This window comes from Rhinichthys klamathensis, unplaced genomic scaffold (assembly GCF_029890125.1).
Source record: "Rhinichthys klamathensis goyatoka isolate OS25496 unplaced genomic scaffold, OSU_Roscu_1.1 h1tg000510l_1, whole genome shotgun sequence".
Classification (NCBI taxonomy): Eukaryota; Metazoa; Chordata; class Actinopteri; order Cypriniformes; family Leuciscidae; genus Rhinichthys; species Rhinichthys klamathensis.
The window spans coordinates 41,925-61,393 of NW_026606991.1; the positions used below are offsets into that span (position 1 = coordinate 41,925).

General features: G+C 36.3%; 1 protein-coding gene across 4 annotated transcripts; it reads right to left on the reverse strand.

The window, feature by feature from the left end:
• Positions 1-672: 672 nt before the first annotated feature.
• nfascb (neurofascin homolog (chicken) b) lies at positions 673-12,903 on the reverse strand. Of its 4 annotated transcripts, XM_056238206.1 has the most exons (26): positions 12,780-12,903; positions 12,546-12,651; positions 12,129-12,319; positions 11,928-12,050; positions 10,841-11,011; positions 10,455-10,566; positions 10,154-10,338; positions 8,420-8,551; positions 8,195-8,338; positions 7,995-8,106; positions 7,675-7,838; positions 7,326-7,473; positions 7,107-7,231; positions 6,926-7,027; positions 6,638-6,850; positions 5,854-5,930; positions 5,516-5,741; positions 5,305-5,420; positions 5,019-5,229; positions 4,810-4,932; positions 2,450-2,623; positions 2,228-2,359; positions 2,071-2,137; positions 1,758-1,769; positions 1,036-1,071; positions 673-941 (listed from the first exon to the last, which is right to left on the reverse strand). In XM_056238206.1, the coding sequence occupies exons 1-26, from the start codon at positions 12,877-12,879 to the stop codon at positions 710-712; spliced, it is 3,534 nt and encodes a 1,177-aa protein (XP_056094181.1). In that variant the 5' UTR covers positions 12,880-12,903; the 3' UTR covers positions 673-709. The 4 variants fall into 4 exon arrangements, with proteins under 4 accessions (XP_056094181.1, XP_056094182.1, XP_056094183.1 ...); XM_056238207.1 differs by lacking the exon at positions 1,758-1,769; XM_056238208.1 differs by lacking the exons at positions 12,546-12,651; positions 12,780-12,903 and having other exon boundaries at positions 11,928-12,048; positions 12,129-12,313.
• Between the last annotated feature and the right edge of the window lie 6,566 nt (positions 12,904-19,469).

Genomic DNA, 19,469 nt, shown 5'->3' on the forward strand with positions numbered 1-19,469 from the left:
TGTATCTCCCCACTCCCCCTCCCTTTTGAGCTTGATAGTCCTGTAAACTGTTGTTGTGATATTTGTAATTATGACAAACTCATTAATTTACATCATGCATTTTAATAACTTAAGCACTACACCAGACTCCAAAAAATATACAATAAACATCACGTAGGGGCCTACATCATACTACAATAAGCAGCTGAGGGTTAGATTGTATTTTTTGTGAGAATAAATGGTCTGCATTCCATTAATGTGACCTACAGTACAGCAAACAGATAAATACAGAGAAAAGGGTGCTATGGAAAATAAAACATAAGAAGAATTAGTGGCAACTATCAGTGATATTAAACACTGGTTAAATAACAAAGCATTGTGGAAGTTTTTGATGCTCAACATCTCTTCAATGTAAATGTGTGTGAATTGATCCTGAATGTTATTTTATAAACTGAACATGAGTTTGTTTAACGAAGCAAGGTTCCATCAGCCATTTCTTTTCTGTCTTCTTATCAACATGATAAACACATCAAGACATCTTTGCTTGGCTTCCTCTCACATGATTTGTGGATTTGAAAAACAAACCTGATTGGCACTTTTTCTGTAAATCCCCAGAAACACGGTTTTACTTTTAAAACACATCTATATACATCATTTCCAGCCTGTCCAACAGATTAAACGAGTCTTAGTCCGTCTGTGTAAAAGGTGGTTTAATCAGACACCATGGGCTCTAAGCAAAAGAGTAGATGGCCACAGGAGACGTGGGCTCAGAGCTGTCATGGTACGGGCTCCTGTCGATGTTCCTCTTACTGACACCAGTGTACTCTCCGATGAAGGAGCCATCCTCATTAAACTCGATCTCTTCCCCCTCGCCATACTCCATGAGGCTGTCGTCACTGTTCGTTCTCCTGTCAATGTGCTCGATCACACCTTGACTGCGTCCCTGTCGACTTTCCTCCTCACTAAAGGGGAAGAGATTCATTTGAGAGTTTTAAAAGTAAGGAGATGTCCATTGTTCCAAACAATGTTTGAAACAAAGGTTGAAGAGATGCTTACCGTCTGCTATAGGGCATGGTGGACACTCGTGATATCCTGCAGTAGATATAGAAGATAAAAAGTCACAATTCATATAATGGAAACAAAGCCATGACATATAAAACACAAATACTACTGTTCAAAACTTTGGGATCAGGTAAGATTTTTTCATGTTTTTGAAAGAAGTCTCTGATGCTCAACAAGGCTTCATTTATTTGATCGAAAATTCAGAAAAAACAGTAATATATATATTATTCAGACCTCTGATGGTCTCAAATTGTATTCAAATATTTTAATTGTTATATATATATATATATATATATATATATAATAATTAAAATATTTGAATTTTAAAAAAATTTAATATATAATTTATTCCTGTGATGGCAAAGCTGAATTTTCAGCAGTCTTCAGTGCCACATGATCCTTCAGAAATCATTCTAATTTTCTGTTTTTTTTTTTCTTCAGGATTATTTGATAAATAGAAATGTCAAAAGAACAGCATTTATTTAAAACATAAATCTAACACTATAAATGTTTTTACTGATACGTTTTGATCAATTTAAAGCATCCTTGCTGAATAAAAGTATCAAATTTACCACATTTTGAACGGTAGTGTGAAAACAGTTAAAAAAAATGCTTAATAGTTAGACTAGAATATGTGTAGTTTAATTGTAGTAAAACAAATAAGACAATTTTTAAAAGGTTTACACAACACTTGTTCTGTATGACATGGATCATACCTCTCAAGAGACCTTCAGCGGTCCAACCGCAAAAGACATAAAGAAATAAAGGAGGAATGAAGAAAGTGAGAAATGTTTGATGGATGGAGTGATGAATTATAAACTGAGGGACAATTATTGTTGTATACAGTACATATTCCAAATCAACCTTTGATATTGTGATTATGTTATGATGTAAATTATAGGATTTATACATTTTTCACACTTTAGTGTATCTAACATGCTGTTTTCATGTAAGTGCATCACTGAAAATAAACTGTGCCGCCTGTAATAAATAAACTTAAGAAAACTCAGTCTCATCAAACACAGTCACCTGTAATCGAACGTTCCATTCTCTCTGTCATCCATTGGCTCCAGTGCAAAGTCCTTCATGTCCCGCACTTACAAACAAACAAAAGAATATGTTTTGCCACATATATAATGCGTAATTATAAATATATGTAACTTGTCTCATGTAATTTCTATTGCACCTGGGTACTTTCCTCCTCGGCTTCTCTTGATGAAGAAGACTATGAGCATGATGAGAACGAGAAGAGCAACCGCACACATTAAGCCAATGAACCAACCCTGCGTCACAATGTCCACTTGCTCCCGGGTATATTCTGTTCATGCACACAGGCAATCATGCAGACATGTTAGGAATCTTTGTATGTTTACAGAACAATGATCTTATGAATGTAGATGAAAATTACCCTCAGTAGTAAATTTGGGTGATTCCTCTGTGAACGCCTCCCCGACTCCAACTTCAGTTTGTGCTGCCAGTGAGAACTTGTATCGAGTGTATCGGTCCAAACGGTGCAGAGAGAAGTAGGTGATGTTAGGAGGAATGTATTCCACTTGGATTCTGTCCCCCAGAGTGATGTTCACTACAGAAAAAATATCATCACAGTCTTATAGGGCTAAATAAAGGATTTGTGTTGCTGAAAAAAGTTTTTATTTAAAGGAATGCACATTTTTTTGGGGGGAAAGACATTAGAGAACAAAGGGTTTGAGTGCAAAATGTGGGACACAATTATTATGTAATATCTTTTTGATCATTAAAATCAATTAATAATTCAAGTTTGTTACTAAATAGAAATGAATATTAATTCAACAAAGTTTAAAAGTTTAAAGTCAGTAAGATTTTTTAAAAGAAATTAATATTTTAATTTTCAGCAAGGATGCATTTAATTGGTCTAAAGTGACATTTATAATGCTACAAATGATTTCCATTTCAAATAAATCTTCTTGTGAATTTTTTATTCATCAAAGAATCCTGAAAAAATATTAAGCAGCTCAACTTCAAAATTGATAATAATAATAAGAAATGTTTCTTGAGCAGCAAATCAGCATATTTGAATGATTTCTGAAGAATCGTGTGACACTGAAGACTGGTGTAATGATGCTGAAAATTCAGCTTTCCCATCACAGGAATGCAGCCTTGGTGAGCATACGATAGAGATGCGCGGTTGGCGGTTACAGCCGCAGACTCCGCGGATAAACCGCGGATCGGGCGGATGACGTGACGGAAAAAAATATTTTAATTAAATTCGGGCGGGTGGCGGGCGGTTGAACCAATCAAATGAAAAATATATGTATACATTGTTAAATATTGTTATCTGACTATACCTACAACCAAAAAAAAATTCTGGTAAAGGATTCCACCAAGTGGCCCAGACGTTGATTGACATTGGAGCTAAGTTCGGTGCTGTTGACGCTGGACGAGCCTGTTCTGAAGACTCCCGTTAATTTTGAATGCACGGGAAGAGAGCGGAGAGCGCGTCTTTTTAAGGCACAGTACAATTCATTTTATACCATCAACAGGCCTAACAATCATATAATAAACTATAGAGCCTCGATATTAAAGAAACGCCGAAGTCAGTGCTTGTTTGTTGGTGCGCAATCAGCTATGCCTACAAAAGACAGATGAAATCTAATATTAATAATTGATCCATGTCGGTATACACAGCCTAATATTTTATATAGGGCTGTCAAATGATTAATCGTGATTAATCACATCCAAAATAAAAGTTTTTTTTACATAATATATGTGGGTGCACTGTGTATAATTATTTTGTATATATATAAATACACACACATGCATGTATATTTAAGAAAAAAATATTTATATATAAAATATTTATATTTATATATAATATAAATTATATATAAATCTATATACAGTATATACATGAAAATATTTCTTAAATATATACAAGCATGTGTGTGTATTTATATATATAAAATAATTATACACAGTGCACCCACATATATTATGTAAAAAAAAAACTTTTATTTTGGATGTGATTAATCACGATTAATCATTTGACAGCCCTAATTTTATAATGAAAAATAGCCTACACAATCAAGATAGACTATTTACTTTTTATTTATTAAATCCAGGAAATTGGTTAATGAAACATGGATTAAAATTAAGATACAATTAATACAAAACGAAATTCGCTTTAAAGAAAGGCTTTGTGCTTCTGTTTGAGGTCTCTGAAAGTGGCACTAAAAGACTTTCAAACTTTCACAGAGAGGTCGCCTCCGTAATGGAGAACTGTCACATATTGTTGGCGCCCCATAATAGCAGCATGTTGAAATTATGTGCCAAAATGCGTTTTCTATTAGGCTACAATGAAAATATTGTACAGTAGCCTATCAGATAAGGTCAGGTTTGCCGAAGTGCGTTTAATTTAGGCTATTTATTTATTTTTGTCCCTGCGCGCCGATCGGAGACGGAGTTCACTGCTGATATTCTGAGAGCTTTCTAGTCTCGCGGCTGTCATCAGCAGCGCCTTGTATCGCCCAATCAGCGGATGGCGGGCGGGTGCGGTTTTGAAAATTGGTCAAAAACGTTGGTGCGGATGGATGGCGGACGGATGATGAGTTTTGTGATGCGGTTGCGGATGAAATAATAGCCCATCCGCGCATCTCTAGCATACGAGGCTTCCTTTAAAAAAAACATTTTTCCCACCCCAAACTTGGGTGACATGAAAAAAATCAGATTTGTGCCTCTAATGCTTTAAAAAATGTCATGGGACACCAAAGTGCATGATGTAAGTGCACTTACACGTCTGATATTTGAGAATGTAGCCAGTCAGAATGCCATTGGGTTCTGCAGGTTCCTCCCAGTCCAGGTAAATGGTGTCATAGTGCCGGTGCATGATCCTGAACGACCTGGGAATGGTGGGCACTAGAGTGGAAGCGAGACGCATGTATAAAGACATGCCTGTATGTGTTTGATTTGCCATAAAGTTAACTGTGTGAAGAGTTTCATACCTCCTTCAAGTGTCTGAAACTCAATGGTGTGGCTGGGCGGACCCTCAAAGCGGTTATTGGCCACTACAATATAAATCCTGTAGTTACTATACGGGACAAGACCAGATAGGGTCCCAGACAGACGCGGTCCATTAGCTTTAAAACTCTTGGTCTTAATCCTCCTGCTCACAGTGTGCCAGGGCAGTCGACTGCTCTCTCTCCAGTAATAAACCTGAGAAACCAAACACAGCTCCATCAGCGGCCCATTTAATTTACTGTATGGACCTGTGCAACGAAGAAGCCATACTTTGTACTCCTTTATTTCACCCATGATGTCGGCTCGTGCCACTGGTTCCCAATGGACTGTCAGCGTCATGCTTTCAATGTCTGACACCCTCAGATCAGATGGAGCAGCAACAGGACCTGTTAGAGAAACCCAATATGAGTGAAACATTAACCAAAACCTCTTTTTTATGCATGTTAAACCAAACAATTACTTGTGGTACATGTGAACTTACGGTCCTCCCCAGAGTAACCAAGCACAATGGGGGATTCTGGGCCATAGCCGAAGAAGTTGATGGCCTGAACTTTAATTTCATAGGGCGTGAAGGTGTCAGTGTCATAGATGATGCAGCTACACCACCAGTATGTTGTGTAGTTCTTCCACTCCTCCCTCGAATCCCTCCGTCTCCACCAAACCATGTAGCCCAGTTTCGGCCCATTCCATTCTCTGTACTCCAGTGGCTTCAGACACAACAAAAACATCACAGTTAATATAAATCACATGCATGTGATTACATCACAGTTAACAACTTTGATTCAAATGATCGACATCCATCAATCATCAGTGTGTCACCTCCCAGCTGATTTCCATGTTATTTCTGAACACTCCACTTCCCAATCCTTGGATGTTTCTTGGGATGGCATCAGGCACTAAAGACACAAAACTAGTGCTGTCAAATCGATTAATCGCATCTTATATAAAAGTTTGTGTTTACATTATATATGTGTTTGTATATATGTGTGTGTATATCATATTTATATACAGTATATATATATTTATATACAGTATATATATATATATATATATATGTGTGTGTGTGTATACTGTATATACTGTATACACATATATACATTATATATATATATATATATAAATACCGGTATAGCCTATATATATATATATATATATATATATACACACACACAGACACGCACAAACACAGATATGTATATAACATATACTGTATATGAATATAATGAGATATACTGTATATATCCTACACACAGATTATGTAAAGACAAACTTTTATGTTAGATGCGATTAATTGAGTTAAAAAAAAGGATAAAAAGTGTTTATTTCTAATATTTGTATTATTTTATAAAGAAATACATAGTGTATAATTAATTGTTTACAAGATAAGAGAATCTTCCTGTTTCCCTTTTTGACATTACTTTAATTCCTTGCCATGGCAACACTGTTCGAGATATCCAATATCCGTTCACAATTTAGCATCTTCAATGTCTTGGCATCATGTTAAAAATGTTTGGTGTGAATCACATAAAAATGCGGTGCGCTACAGAGCCCCTCAAATACAACCATATAAAAGGGTGTGCCACAGAAAAAAAGGAGGACCTACCAGCTCCTCCAGTCTGATAGTATGCAGATGGCCAGCTGGGTTTACTGGGACCTATGCCATTTACAGCAATGACCCGGAATCGGTACTCTACGAATGGAGTTAGCTGTAAAACGACAGAGTTCAGGTTGCCTGGGTAACTAGTCAGGTTCTTCCAGCCGCTCGGCAGCAGCCAATAGTCTGCAAGGAGATCTTCAGTATATTGAACCTGGTACTCTGAAAGAAAATCATGTCATTGTGAGGCTAGATTGTTTAGAATTTTTGCTTGCGTCTATGTTTGTGTGAATGTACCTTTGATAGGATTGTGGTTGCTCAGTCCTGGAATCCAGGTGAGTCTAACGCTCCTCTCTGATGGGTCTGATATCTCTAAATCACTGGGCGGGTCTGGCCGGTCTAAAAGCAAAAGTATACATGAATAATATGCTCATGTTTATACTGGTCGCATGTATAGAGAGAGTAAATGTGCTGGTACCTGTCACAGTGAGTTTGGCCGAGGCAGTGACCTCCTCCAGTTCACTTTTAACCCTGCAGGTGTAGATGCCTTCATCTCTTCTGTACACATCAGCAATGCTCAGAGAATCCTCATCCTTTGTCATCCTACAGAACACAAAGCAGTCAGGTACATTTAACCAATAGAATAATTATTAATAACACTTCCTACATGCTTGTGGTCAGATTCAATTGTGTTTACCTTCTTCCTAAAATCAAGAACTTCTTGTCCTTAAGCCAAGTAACGGTAACGTCCAGAGTCGGGTCTAATTTAATCTTACAATCAAAGCGAGCCAGACTCCCTCTTGTGACCATAGTATTGCGTGGGGCACGAACAATTTTAATGGGCTCTATAAAATGAAAGTAAATGTAATCTTTTAACAAGCAGATCATCTTGATATATATACACACATGACATTTAAAATACATACAATTAAAATGCAGAATCAAACATCTAAAAATCATCTGCTTATTGGATTAAAAAATTTTTTTAATGGAAATCAAGTATTTTTATCAGAAATTTCAATGCAGGGCCTGTTCCAGAGACTGACCTTTGACCTCTAGTTGGACCTCCTTCTCATCTCGTCCAATGACATTGCTTGCAACACACACATATGTTCCCTGATCTTGTAGCTTTGTGTCACTGATTTCCAATGTACCATTTGGAAGAATCATGTGACGATTTCCCTCTAAGGTGCCTAGTCCTCCTTTTGACCTACAATATATACATATTAATTGGATACTTTTTATGTGCTTCAATTTTGAAATCATTTATGCAGTTACACCTCATTTTGTTCATTCACACCATCACAATAGACATATTCGTTTTGGGAAATAATGAAGATGAATGATAGTAGGACAATTTATTTACCACCGCAGGTCAGGCTTAGGAGAGCCAAAATACGGGCAGTCTAAATGAGTATTATTGCCTTCTGTTGTTTTAACCAGTTCATCTCTGAGACCAAGCAGACGAGGCTTCATATCTGCAGACAACAGTGCACAGTTGCAAGCTAAAAGCTAATGGTGCATGTAAACGAAGTGTTTTTCAATCCAGCCTCTTCTAGCTCTTACCCATTACGGCCAAGAAAGCGTTTGCCATGATATAGCCAAACTGGTTTGAAGCATTGCACTGGAACACAGCAGCGCTGTCTGGAACCACGGCGCTGAAAAACAAAGTGTCTTCTGAAACCTGCCTGCCTGGACTCTTAGGAGCATCTGAAGACAAGACAGAAAGAGTGAGCATTAATATGCGTTGCAGTGCACCTGTTTGCTTAATGAAGCTGCTGTTTTTCTCACCACTGATTGGCTCTCCATTGACCAGCCACTGTATCTGGGGTCGAGGAATACCATCAGCTCTACACACTATACTACCGCTGTCATCACGAGACAGAACCAGACTCTCAGGCTTCTCCACCCAGAATGGAACCGCTGGAAAAGGGTTGAGAATAGATGTTTATCTTGATTTTGTCATTCTTAAAGGAATACTGAAAATAAAATCTAGTCATTTATTCATCTTCATATTGTTTCAAACCTGTATGCTGTTTTTTTTTTTTTTTTTTTTTTGTGGAACATGAAATGTTTGTTATGGTATAGATTTGTGTGATAAATACACTAGTTGTTATTGACTGAAAATATTCCATTCTGCTGAAATTCTCAAATTATATAGGCCATGAGACGGGACCCCAAATTTCGGCTACCGGTACCATTTTGAGGGATTAAATTTATTTTTGATTTTCATGAAGGTACACATCTCTAGTGTTGGAAAATGTGTGATAGCATCCGATCCATGGTAGCTTTCATTAGAAATCAACACTTATATCATCCTACCGCAAGGTAAGGTGTTCAGTGACTACAAGAGAGAAAAATGTATCCTTTTATAATTTTAAAAATTTATTTAAAAAAAATACTTTTTTTATTATAAAATTTTTATAAATTTTTTATAAAATTTAAAATTTATTTAAAGATAAATTCATTTATCCTTTTTCTTGACATATGTTTGAAAATCGTCCTCCGTAACCAAAAACTACCTTGAATCTAATGCTATCACACATTTTTCAAATACAGGGTCATATACCTACACAAAAATCACCATGCGGTTTAATCCCTCAAAATGGTACCAATCAACCCTCTGTCTCACGGCCTAATACCCCCGTTTGTGTTTTTTTCCAAAGTTTTTTTTCTAAAGAAATGAATACATTTATTTAGTAAGGCTTCACCAAACTGATCAAAAGTGATAATATTATTAAAAAAATGTAATGTTACAGTTGTTGCTAATTTCTATTTCAAATAAATGCTGTTCTTTTGAACTTTCTATTCTTCGATGAATCCTGATAAAAATGTATCATGGTTTCCTCATAAATATTAAGCAGCACAACTGTTTTCAACATTGATAACAATGTTTCTTAAGCATCAAACAAGCCTTTCTAAAGGATTCTGAACAGTTATTCTTAATTATATTTTGAATAATTTCTGAAGAATACTGAGTAGTTATTTTAAATGTAATAATATTTCACTATGTTACTGTTTATGACCAAATAAATGCAGCCTTGTTGAGCATAAGAGACATCTTTCAAAAATAGTAACAACATGTCTTACCAGCTCAAGTGGTACTGTGAATATAGCATTAGGTGAAACATAATTTATGTTTAATTTATGTTTGATGATGTTTTAAATGTCCAATAAGTTGTGATGCATGGTAAAGGTGCCATTTTTGGTCTGTACCTCACACATCAATAACAAATCTCTTAATATTATATTACTCTTAATACATAAAAATGTAAATATATAGCATAAGTTGTTTGGACTATTATTGTGGTGTTTTAATAATATATTTTTGTTCAATGATAGATGTGGTCACTATGAACTGCCAATGCGTGAACATTCTTCAAATTTGTGTTCCATATAAAAAATGGCAGCATATGGATTTGAAACATCATAAAACAGATTAGATAATGACAGAATTTACATGTATGGGTGAACCCACATAGTGACAGACATGAACAATAGAAATAAAGTAATGAAGTACTCTACATTTGACCCGGACAGTGATGACGTGGTCCAGGCTGCCCATCCTGTTTGAAGCGGTGCAGATGTATTCTCCTCCATCATCCATGGCGATCTTCTTTATTCGAAGCGTCTTATTGAAATTCTCCAACTTCTTTCCAGTCATAGACATCTCGTCCCAATCTTTAGTCCATTTTATGGAGGGAGTCGGACTACAACATAAAGAGAGAATCAGAAATGCACCGATTTCAAAAGGCAATCCAAAAATCAACTGCATTGAATTGCTCTCAGAGAACGGAGATATCATCAAAATACTTCAAAAACTCACACTCCAGCAGCAAAACACTCCAAAATAAGTTCTTCCCCTAGCATCGCAATTCTTGTGCTGACAGTTCCTTTGGGCTTCAGAAACTTGGGTGGCGTATGGGCTGCCATGCGAGCTACACAAACATTTGATAGAAATCTTCACCCTTTACAAATCTGGCCAAAGCATTGTTGACTAGTTAGTGGATCAGTAAAGTACTGTTGCATGTTTACACTAAAGAGAAACATAAGAAAGAGTCCTAACTCACCATGTGTTAGACTGTTAGATGGTTTTAATCATGGTTCTTCCTCAACTGAACACACACAGAAAAAGGCACAGGTAGAAATATTAAAACAAATTTGCTCAAAGTTTAATTCTAAAGCAGGATAAAAATCGTTCCTCACACAGACCTGTGAGCACTTGTAGGATGAGGGGCGGTTTCTGCTGGATGGTGTTCGTGAAGGGGAAGCGGGCGACACAGACATAGTTCGTAAGAGCGTCTTCTGCTACGATACTGGAGAAGAACAGATCTCCATTCTCTGCCTTTGATACTCGACGATCCTGTCGGATTGGTGTCATAGCTATGGAATAAAGAAGAACTTGGATACAAAATACTGGTTGTATATTTAAAGGCTTATTTAAGGCTAGACAAACATTAATAATATAATTACAATGGAGACTGGTGATCCAAACACACTACCGTTCAAAATTTTGGGGGCTTTTTTTCTTTTCTTGTGCTGACAAAGGCTACATAGATGTGATCAAAAATACAGTAATAACAGTAAAATATTATTACAATTTTAAATGACTTTTTCTATTTGAATCTATTTTGAAATGTAATTTATTCCGGTGTTTAAAAGCTGCATTTTCAGCATCATTACTCCAGGCTTCAGTGTCAAATGATCCTTCAGAAATCATTCTAATATGCTGGTTAACTGCTCAAGAAATGTTTCTTATTATTTTCAATGTTGAAAACAGCTGTGTCACTTAATATTTTTGTGGAATTTATGATCATTTCTTTCAGGAATCTTTGATGAATAGAAAAGTTTAAAAGAACAGTATTTATTTGAGACAGGAATCTTTTGCAACATTATAAATGTCTTTACTGTAACTTTTGATCAATTTAATGGGTCCTTACTGAAAAAAGTATTAATTTCTTTTCTTTTTTTATCTTACTGACTTTTGAAATGCACATCCTAGTATGATTTTGATGCTACTGAATTAACTCTAGATCATTTACCCCCAGTTTCACAGTCAAGGCTTAAGCCTAGTCTCAGACTAAAATGCATGTTTGAGCTGTTTTAACAGAAAGTAACTTGCACTGACAGATCTTAAAATACATCAGTGCCATTGTTTTGTCTCAAGATGCACACCAGTAATTTTATTTTCTAAGGCACGGTTATACAAGCTAAGGCCTAATTCTGGCTTAATCTAAGCCCTGTCTGTGAAACCGGGCCTATATCTTTCAAATCAAAAACATCTGAGGCAGATACTTACTGCTGTTCAGCCAGTAGGTGTCAGGATTTGGAGGGCCTACTGGGGGATTGCAGGGAAGGATGAGAGGAAGTCCAACCACCACTGATACTGGCTCCAGATACTCCTTCAACCACGTACGGGCCTCTAAACAAAGCATTCACATTTAAAAATCTATAGACTAATTGTTTTATATTAACAATTGCATGGTATTTAAAGGCTTACTGGAGACACGCAGATGGATGTGACTGGACAGAGCAGAGCCAAACTCATTAGTCGCCGTGCACTGATAGACTCCCTCATAGTCATTAGGGCGACCCCAGAAGAAAATCTCTAATGTGCCAGAACGCCTCCTCATGCTGACCTGAGGATCCCGTGCCACATTCAGGTAAACCCCATCACGTGTCCATGTGAAGCTATGTAAGTACATGTTCTCTGTCAACCACACTTCCTCTAACACAACTGTCCAAAATCATTTGAATTTGCATTAAAACTGCATACATTTTACATTGGAATCACTGTCAATATTTTAGCACCTTTTACACAAACAAACAAATGCTAATCATAAAGTAATCAAGTCAGTCTAATGAATTACATGTATTATGAAGTGTGGACACTTTGAAGTTTGGTAGGCCTACTTACACTGGAGGTGGATTCCCGGTTGCCTCACACTCCACTATAATGGGGTCAACTGGATCTACTATGTGGTCTTGAACACTCTCTTTAATGATCATTGGAGGTTGTCTGACTGTGGGGATATATACAAATATAATGTTTTAACAAATTAAAAGGACAATGTAGTAAATAATGCTTTGTAGCCTTTCCTTTGGTCACAAGGACCAACGTTAAAATTGAGGTAAAACTACAGTTCCTCACCCTCAGGAGGAATTTCCATTGCTAAAATCCAAATTTGCTGTAGGATCGTAAATATGGCAGGAATCCTCCAACACTTCAGAGCTCTCATCGTGTACAGCATCCGCCTTGTGATAATACAACAGGGAAAATACGAGCACCAAAATACTCAAATGTTGCCCTTACATAATAATGCTTGAAACATCTTGTTTGAAGTTATTTCATCACTAATGCTTTTGTATCATTTTGTTTGTGTTGTGCAAGGGTTAATGCTAAACCCTGAAAGCGCTCGTTGCTGACGGCTGTAGCATATAATGAAATGAAGCAGGCAAACCAAACTATTTCATATGCAAATGTACCACTGGTATTATTTTAAGTCTCCGCCCCCTTCCGCTTTCCGCAACTGTGATTCGGTGGCATTCACGCACCTGCATATCCTGTGCTTAATTCCACTGCGTCAAAGTTCGTGTTACATCAAGGGGACAACAAACACATTTATTGTCGTATTTTATCGTATAACGCAGTGATTGTTTTCATTAGGCTATATCGAATTTTATGTTAGTATAGTAGGCTATTATATGATATAGCTATGGCTTTATAAATAGCTAAGACAAAAAGACCCAAAACAAGAAAATGTTCTACTCCTTTGCATGAATAATTCAGTACGATATATATATGCAAAAAAATACATAGAGTCTGCTTGTAAAATAGCCTTGTTTACTGACTGCATTCTACTTTAGGCTGCTTTCTACTTTTGTTTACTGACTGCATTCTACTTTAGGCTTTAAGTTAAGTATACATAATTTTTGTGATCCAATACAGTTCATTTGTAAAGGTCACCGTAATCTTTATCAACGTAATTATGCAAAGCAACCTACCAACTGAAGTAGAGTATCCAGAATTCACAAAATCTTCTTTATCTGTTTCAGCAGGTCATTTCACAATCCTAAAATAAAAACAAGGTTTAAAAAAAATATTCTACTACACAAATGTTCACATTTGTCAAGTTGTAGTACATCTGGAGATTGTTACCTTTTATATGTTTCCTCACTATGGTAATGTTCATTTGTCATCATTGGCCCATATTCCAAACATGTAATTCCAATCTTGAATGCTTTGTTATTGTTGCTGCATTCAAAAAGGTCCAAAACAATGTCAAACCAAGCAGATGTTTTCTGAAATGTATACCTCTCCAACTAACATCCCTCTTCATTGTCTTCATCCATTTGCCCACTCTACCCATGAACCATGAATGACGTCCAACCCCTCCCTCTCCTCTCTCTCTCTCTCTCTCTCTCTCTCTCTCTCTCTCTCTCTCTCTCTCTCTCTCTCTCTCTCTCTCTCTCTCTCTCTCTCTCTCTCTCTCTCAGTATAGTTGCAAACATATGTGCTCGTTACAGTGACAAAGGCTTTATTGTAATAGTTATATATACATATACAATATACAAGTCTTTATATTGTATATAGGTCCATAGTCCATATATAGCCAAACTCAGCTGAAAGATATTTTGCATTCTTTTTGATTATGACATCAATGTGTGGGCCTCATTGTTTGTCCTGAAGAACTAACCTAACTCAATGAATGAAATGTTTGTTTCTGAGTAAAAATTAAAATGCGGTGGTCACGCGACTCGTGACTGCACCTAAAAGAGATTTAAATCTGCTTGTGATAAACTGCTTTTTTGATTCTCATTTATGTTTTTACTTTAACTGTACAAAGCTTTGTTAACGTGAGTTGCATGGTCAAAAACAGAAATAGAATGTGAATGAACACGCAAAATCCCAGAAGGCAAATCTTGACTCAGAAGAGATGATGTAGGTGGAAACAGCATCTCAGCCACTAAGATATATTCTCATCCCACATCAGCTCAGGCATCCAGGGACGCCTGATACGCCAGTACGGTCTTACTGTACACTCCACATATGAGCTAATACGATATTGAGGGTCACGACAGAACAAAAAAGTTCTTGAGTCAGCTCAGTAAGTGAACAGAGACTCAAGTATGATCTAATTGTGGTCATGTTCCCCATGCTTCAGTATCCTGAGCGGTGCATATGACATCAGCAGCGCTGCAGTGCCAAGCACCAAACTGTACAGCACACAACCTGAGCCTGAATGAACCGCTTCCTCCATGGACGAGACAATGAAACCTCTGTCCCAATGGACGCAGTAAGCTGGCTCTATTCATACAGAATATCTCTGAGGGGTTTTATCAGTTCAGCCTTAAAGTGGCACTACAGCTTGTTTGGAAGAACAGATGCTGCTGGTTAACTTGCTTTGTACGGAGCCCGGGAAGTCACCTGTTGGAAAAAAAAAAAAAAATTCGTGGCGACGGTTTTGCAATCCGTCCGCTCAGTTTATAAACCGTACTCACGAATTCTCAATCTGTTCCCTCGGTTTAACAAATCGTGCTCACGGATTAATAAACCGTACCCACGAGTTCCTAATCCGCGCTCTTAGATTTGTAAACCGTGCCTTCAGTTTTTGCAATCTGTACCCACAAATTCATAAACCGTGCCCACGCTTTCGCAATCCGTTCCCACGGGTTTGTAAACTGTACTCACGGATTTGTGTCCTCTCCCCCAGTCTGTGCCAACCAGGCCTTCTGCGGGATGCATTTATTATGTTTAAACTTAATTCTTTTGATGGATAATTTCTTGAATTTTCTAAGAAACGACATTTAGGCTACTTGTATCTTTAGAGTCCATTTGTTTAGGAGGAAAAAGCTCAGTATAATAGAATAAGCAAAAAAAGACTTCACATATAAAAAAGAAATATAACACAAGGTTAGGTTATATAAAAATAAAACATTTATAAATTATTTTATGATTAAAATATTACTGTCTTCAGTGAACTCATTCATAGTTATAAACGCAAATGATAATAATATTATTATTATTAGCCTGCATAGGCCTACATATTTAGAAGGCGCTTTTATCCAAAAAGGAACACAGCAATTAATCAAATGTCAGTCATAATACAGGTTTGACAATAATAATACAGGGCTAAGATTATCACAAATAAACACAAGATTTTGAGCATATAAGTGTGTGGGAGTGTGGAGCGCGCACTGCATGGCACGGGGCGGGGGCGCGCGCGTGAACACTTGCATTTTCTTATCAACAGTGGAAACAACTTTTACTCTATCATTTCTGGTCAAACAGAAAAGAATAATACATAATTTGCAACTACTTTTATTTGTCCAAACTCACATTACAAGAAAATGTAATCCCCCTTTATTAAACATTTAAAATATTCACAAATTAATATGGGGGAAAAAAATCGATTTTACTGGTTTTCTAAGGCCAAATAGGCTTTATGCCCAGCTGCACTACTTCCTGAACTTCAGCCAGCTCCTTGTTTGTCAGTTATGTCAGATTGTCCAATAATGTCAGACAGGAAACAAGGAGCTGGCTGAAGTTCAGGAAGTAGTGCAGCTGTGCATAAAGCCTATTAGAACCTGGAAATAATATTTTTCCCGCAGTGCTGAATGTGAAGAGCCATGTCTCTGGAACCTTAGAGAGATGGTTTATAGGCTAATGCTAATACATGTGTCTGAAAAAATAACGAGGCATTTTAATTGTTCGTTTAAAAGTGAACATTTCAAGCTTTATATAGGTAGGCTATGCTATATTTTGTTTCAGTTCATTTAGTTCATTCTTATGAGACGCGCTCCAGTTCACGCAGATCATGAAAGCGCGCCTGATTGTTTATTTTACAAAAGCACAACGTTTTCTTGTGAGTTCGGACAAATAAAAGTTGCAAATAATGTATTATTCTTTTCTGTATGACCAGAAATTATAGATTTCCACTGTTGATAGGAAAATGCAAGTGTTCGCGCTGGCGCCTCCGTGCATAGTGCGCGCTCCACACTCCCACAAACACTGGATATGCGTCAAAATCTTGTGTTTATTTGTGATAATCTTAGCCCTGTATTATTATTCTTGTCAACAATTAAAATGCCTCGTTATTTTTTCAGACACATGTATTAGCATTAGCCTATAAATCATCTCTCTAAGGTTCCAGAGACATGGCTCTTCTTCACATTCAGCACTGCGGGAAAAATATTATTTCCAGGTTCTAATTTGGCCTTAGAAAACCAGTAAAATCGATTTTTTTCCCCCATATTAATTTGTGAATATTTTAAATGTTTAATAAAGGGGAATTACATTTTCTTGTAATGTGAGTTTGGACAAATAAAAGTAGTTGCGAATTATGTATTATTCTTTTCTGTTTGACCAGAAATGATAGAGTAAAAGTTGTTTCCACTGTTGATAAGAAAATGCAAGTGTTCACGCGCGCGCCCCCGCCCCGTGCCATGCAGTGCGCGCTCCACACTCCCACACACTTATATGCTCAAAATCTTGTGTTTATTTGTGATAATCTTAGCCCTGTATTATTATTGTCAAACCTGTATTATGACTGACATTTGATTAATTGCTGTGTTCCTTTTTGGATAAAAGCGCCTTCTAAATATGTAGGCCTATGCAGGCTAATAATAATAATATTATTATCATTTGCGTTTATAACTATGAATGAGTTCACTGAAGACAGTAATATTTTAATCATAAAATAATTTTATTTTTTTTATTTTTATATAACCTAACCTTGTGTTATATTTCTTTTTTATATGTGAAGTCTTTTTTTGCTTATTCTATTATACTGAGCTTTTTCCTCCTAAACAAATGGACTCTAAAGATACAAGTAGCCTAAATGTCGTTTTTTAGAATATTCAAGAAATTATCCATCAAAAGAATTAAGTTTAAACATAATAAATGCATCCCACAGAAGGCATGGTTGGCACAGACTGGGGGAGAGGACACAAATCCGTGAGTACAGTTTACAAACCCGTGGGAACGGATTGCGAAAGCGTGGGCACGGTTTATGAATTTGTGGGTACAGATTGCAAAAACTGAAGGCACGGTTTACAAATCTAAGAGCGCGGATTAGGAACTCGTGGGTACGGTTTATTAATCCGTGAGCACGATTTGTTAAACCGAGGGAACAGATTGAGAATTCGTGAGTACGGTTTATAAACTGAGCGGACGGATTGCAAAACCGTCGCCACGAATTGTTTTTTTTTTTCAACAGGTGACTTCCCGGGCTCCGTAGCTTTGAGATACTGAATCTGCAAAAATAAAAGCAGAATTTGTTTTCAATTGTAAATGAATGCTACTTTTTAATTAATGAAAGAGCCAGTTGATTTACTACATGCTAATTGCTACCACAAAGCAAATTAAAAAACCGACTGTTGGTAGTTATGAACATAAACATCAAGAATTGTGCATGGTAAAAAAAAAAAAAAAAAAAAAAGCCAAACTGTTAAATGAATTACCCTTTTTTTGTATTTGCTTTGTGGTAGCAATTAGCATGTACTAAAACAACTGGCTCTTTCATTAATTAAAAATTGGCATTCATTTACATTTGAAAACAAATTCTGTTTTTATTTTTGCAGTAATTTTTGCAAGTCTTTAATAAGACTCTATATCTGTCTGCGTTGTTGACACTGTCTAGGATGACGAGTGTAATTCAGATGAAGCAGCTGACTCAGAACTGCCAGCTCAAGTCAGAGAGGATGATGACATTATAATGAAACATACATTGTTTATCTGACAGTGACATTACAACCAGTCACGGTGGAATGCAATCCCAAATAGCAAAGCCAGATTATATAGATACAAAACATTTTAATATCAAAATATTCTAAAAATAACTACATAAATGTGTATTTTATTTTGGTTTGGTAAGAAAGTATGCTAAAATCATACACGTAAAAATATATATATTTTTTTCTTTTCTTTTTTTTTAAAAAATAATAGAATTGTCTTTACTTACCTGAATTGATATTTCAGTGTTCGGTACAAATGGAGGATCCTTTGCAGTCTATTTACAATTTACAAAAGCATAATCATTGTGCTCTTTGTCCATGTTTCGTCTCCAAAGCCATGACAGTAAAAACCTTATTATGATAGAAAAGGAGTCCACTAGTTTGTTAAAAGCAGAGGCTGAAGTAAAATAACTTCTCTGAGGGAAGATTTTACTCAACTGTCCAAAATAACAAACAACGCTCTTGACTGATGTCCCAGTCACCACTGGTCACATGACTGATGACTATGTGGCTTCTTCAGGTCATTTAAGCATTGAAAACATCACTAAAATCAGGATGATTAGTGACTTTACCATCTAAATGGCCACACTCAAATAAGTTGTCTCTATGTTTGGTAACGGCTGTTGTTTCTATTACCTTTATAATGGGACTAGTGGAGAATATCCAAAGGTTTTTCACGTGTTTTGTTTTGAAATCAATCCCATGACATTTATAATGTCCCCTTATTTCTATAGTCTAAACTTTATGGGTAAAGCATTAACAGCACCTGAATTATTAATTATACTTTACATTATTTGTTATGTGCTGTCATCTTATTGAAATATAAAATAAACTAATGAATAGAAGTAGTGTGCCCTTAGTTTGATCAAAGAAAAGTGCATTTTTTATTTAATTACATAAACCTCTGAAAAATGTAAAACAGAAATAAAGAAATAAATACATCAGTCTATAAATATTGACTTTCATACAGAATTTACATTTACATATGTAATCTGCTTTCATGGCAGAAGTACTCAGTACATTAATTCTAACATGGCTGTGTACACGGCTGCATATTTGGACATGAAATACTGATTTGATTTGTAACTTCTCTAACAATGATTTG

Coding starts and splice junctions, on each gene's coding strand:
- nfascb (XM_056238206.1), bottom strand. CDS start 12,879: ATGCTGTACACGATGAGAGCTCTGAAGTGTTGGAGGATTCCTGCCATA. Junction 10,339..10,454: donor GAGTGTTTTGCTGCTGGAGT/GTGAGTTTTTGA, acceptor TTTATGTTGTAG/TCCGACTCCCTCCATAAAAT. Junction 7,474..7,674: donor GGTCCAACTAGAGGTCAAAG/GTCAGTCTCTGG, acceptor TTCATTTTATAG/AGCCCATTAAAATTGTTCGT.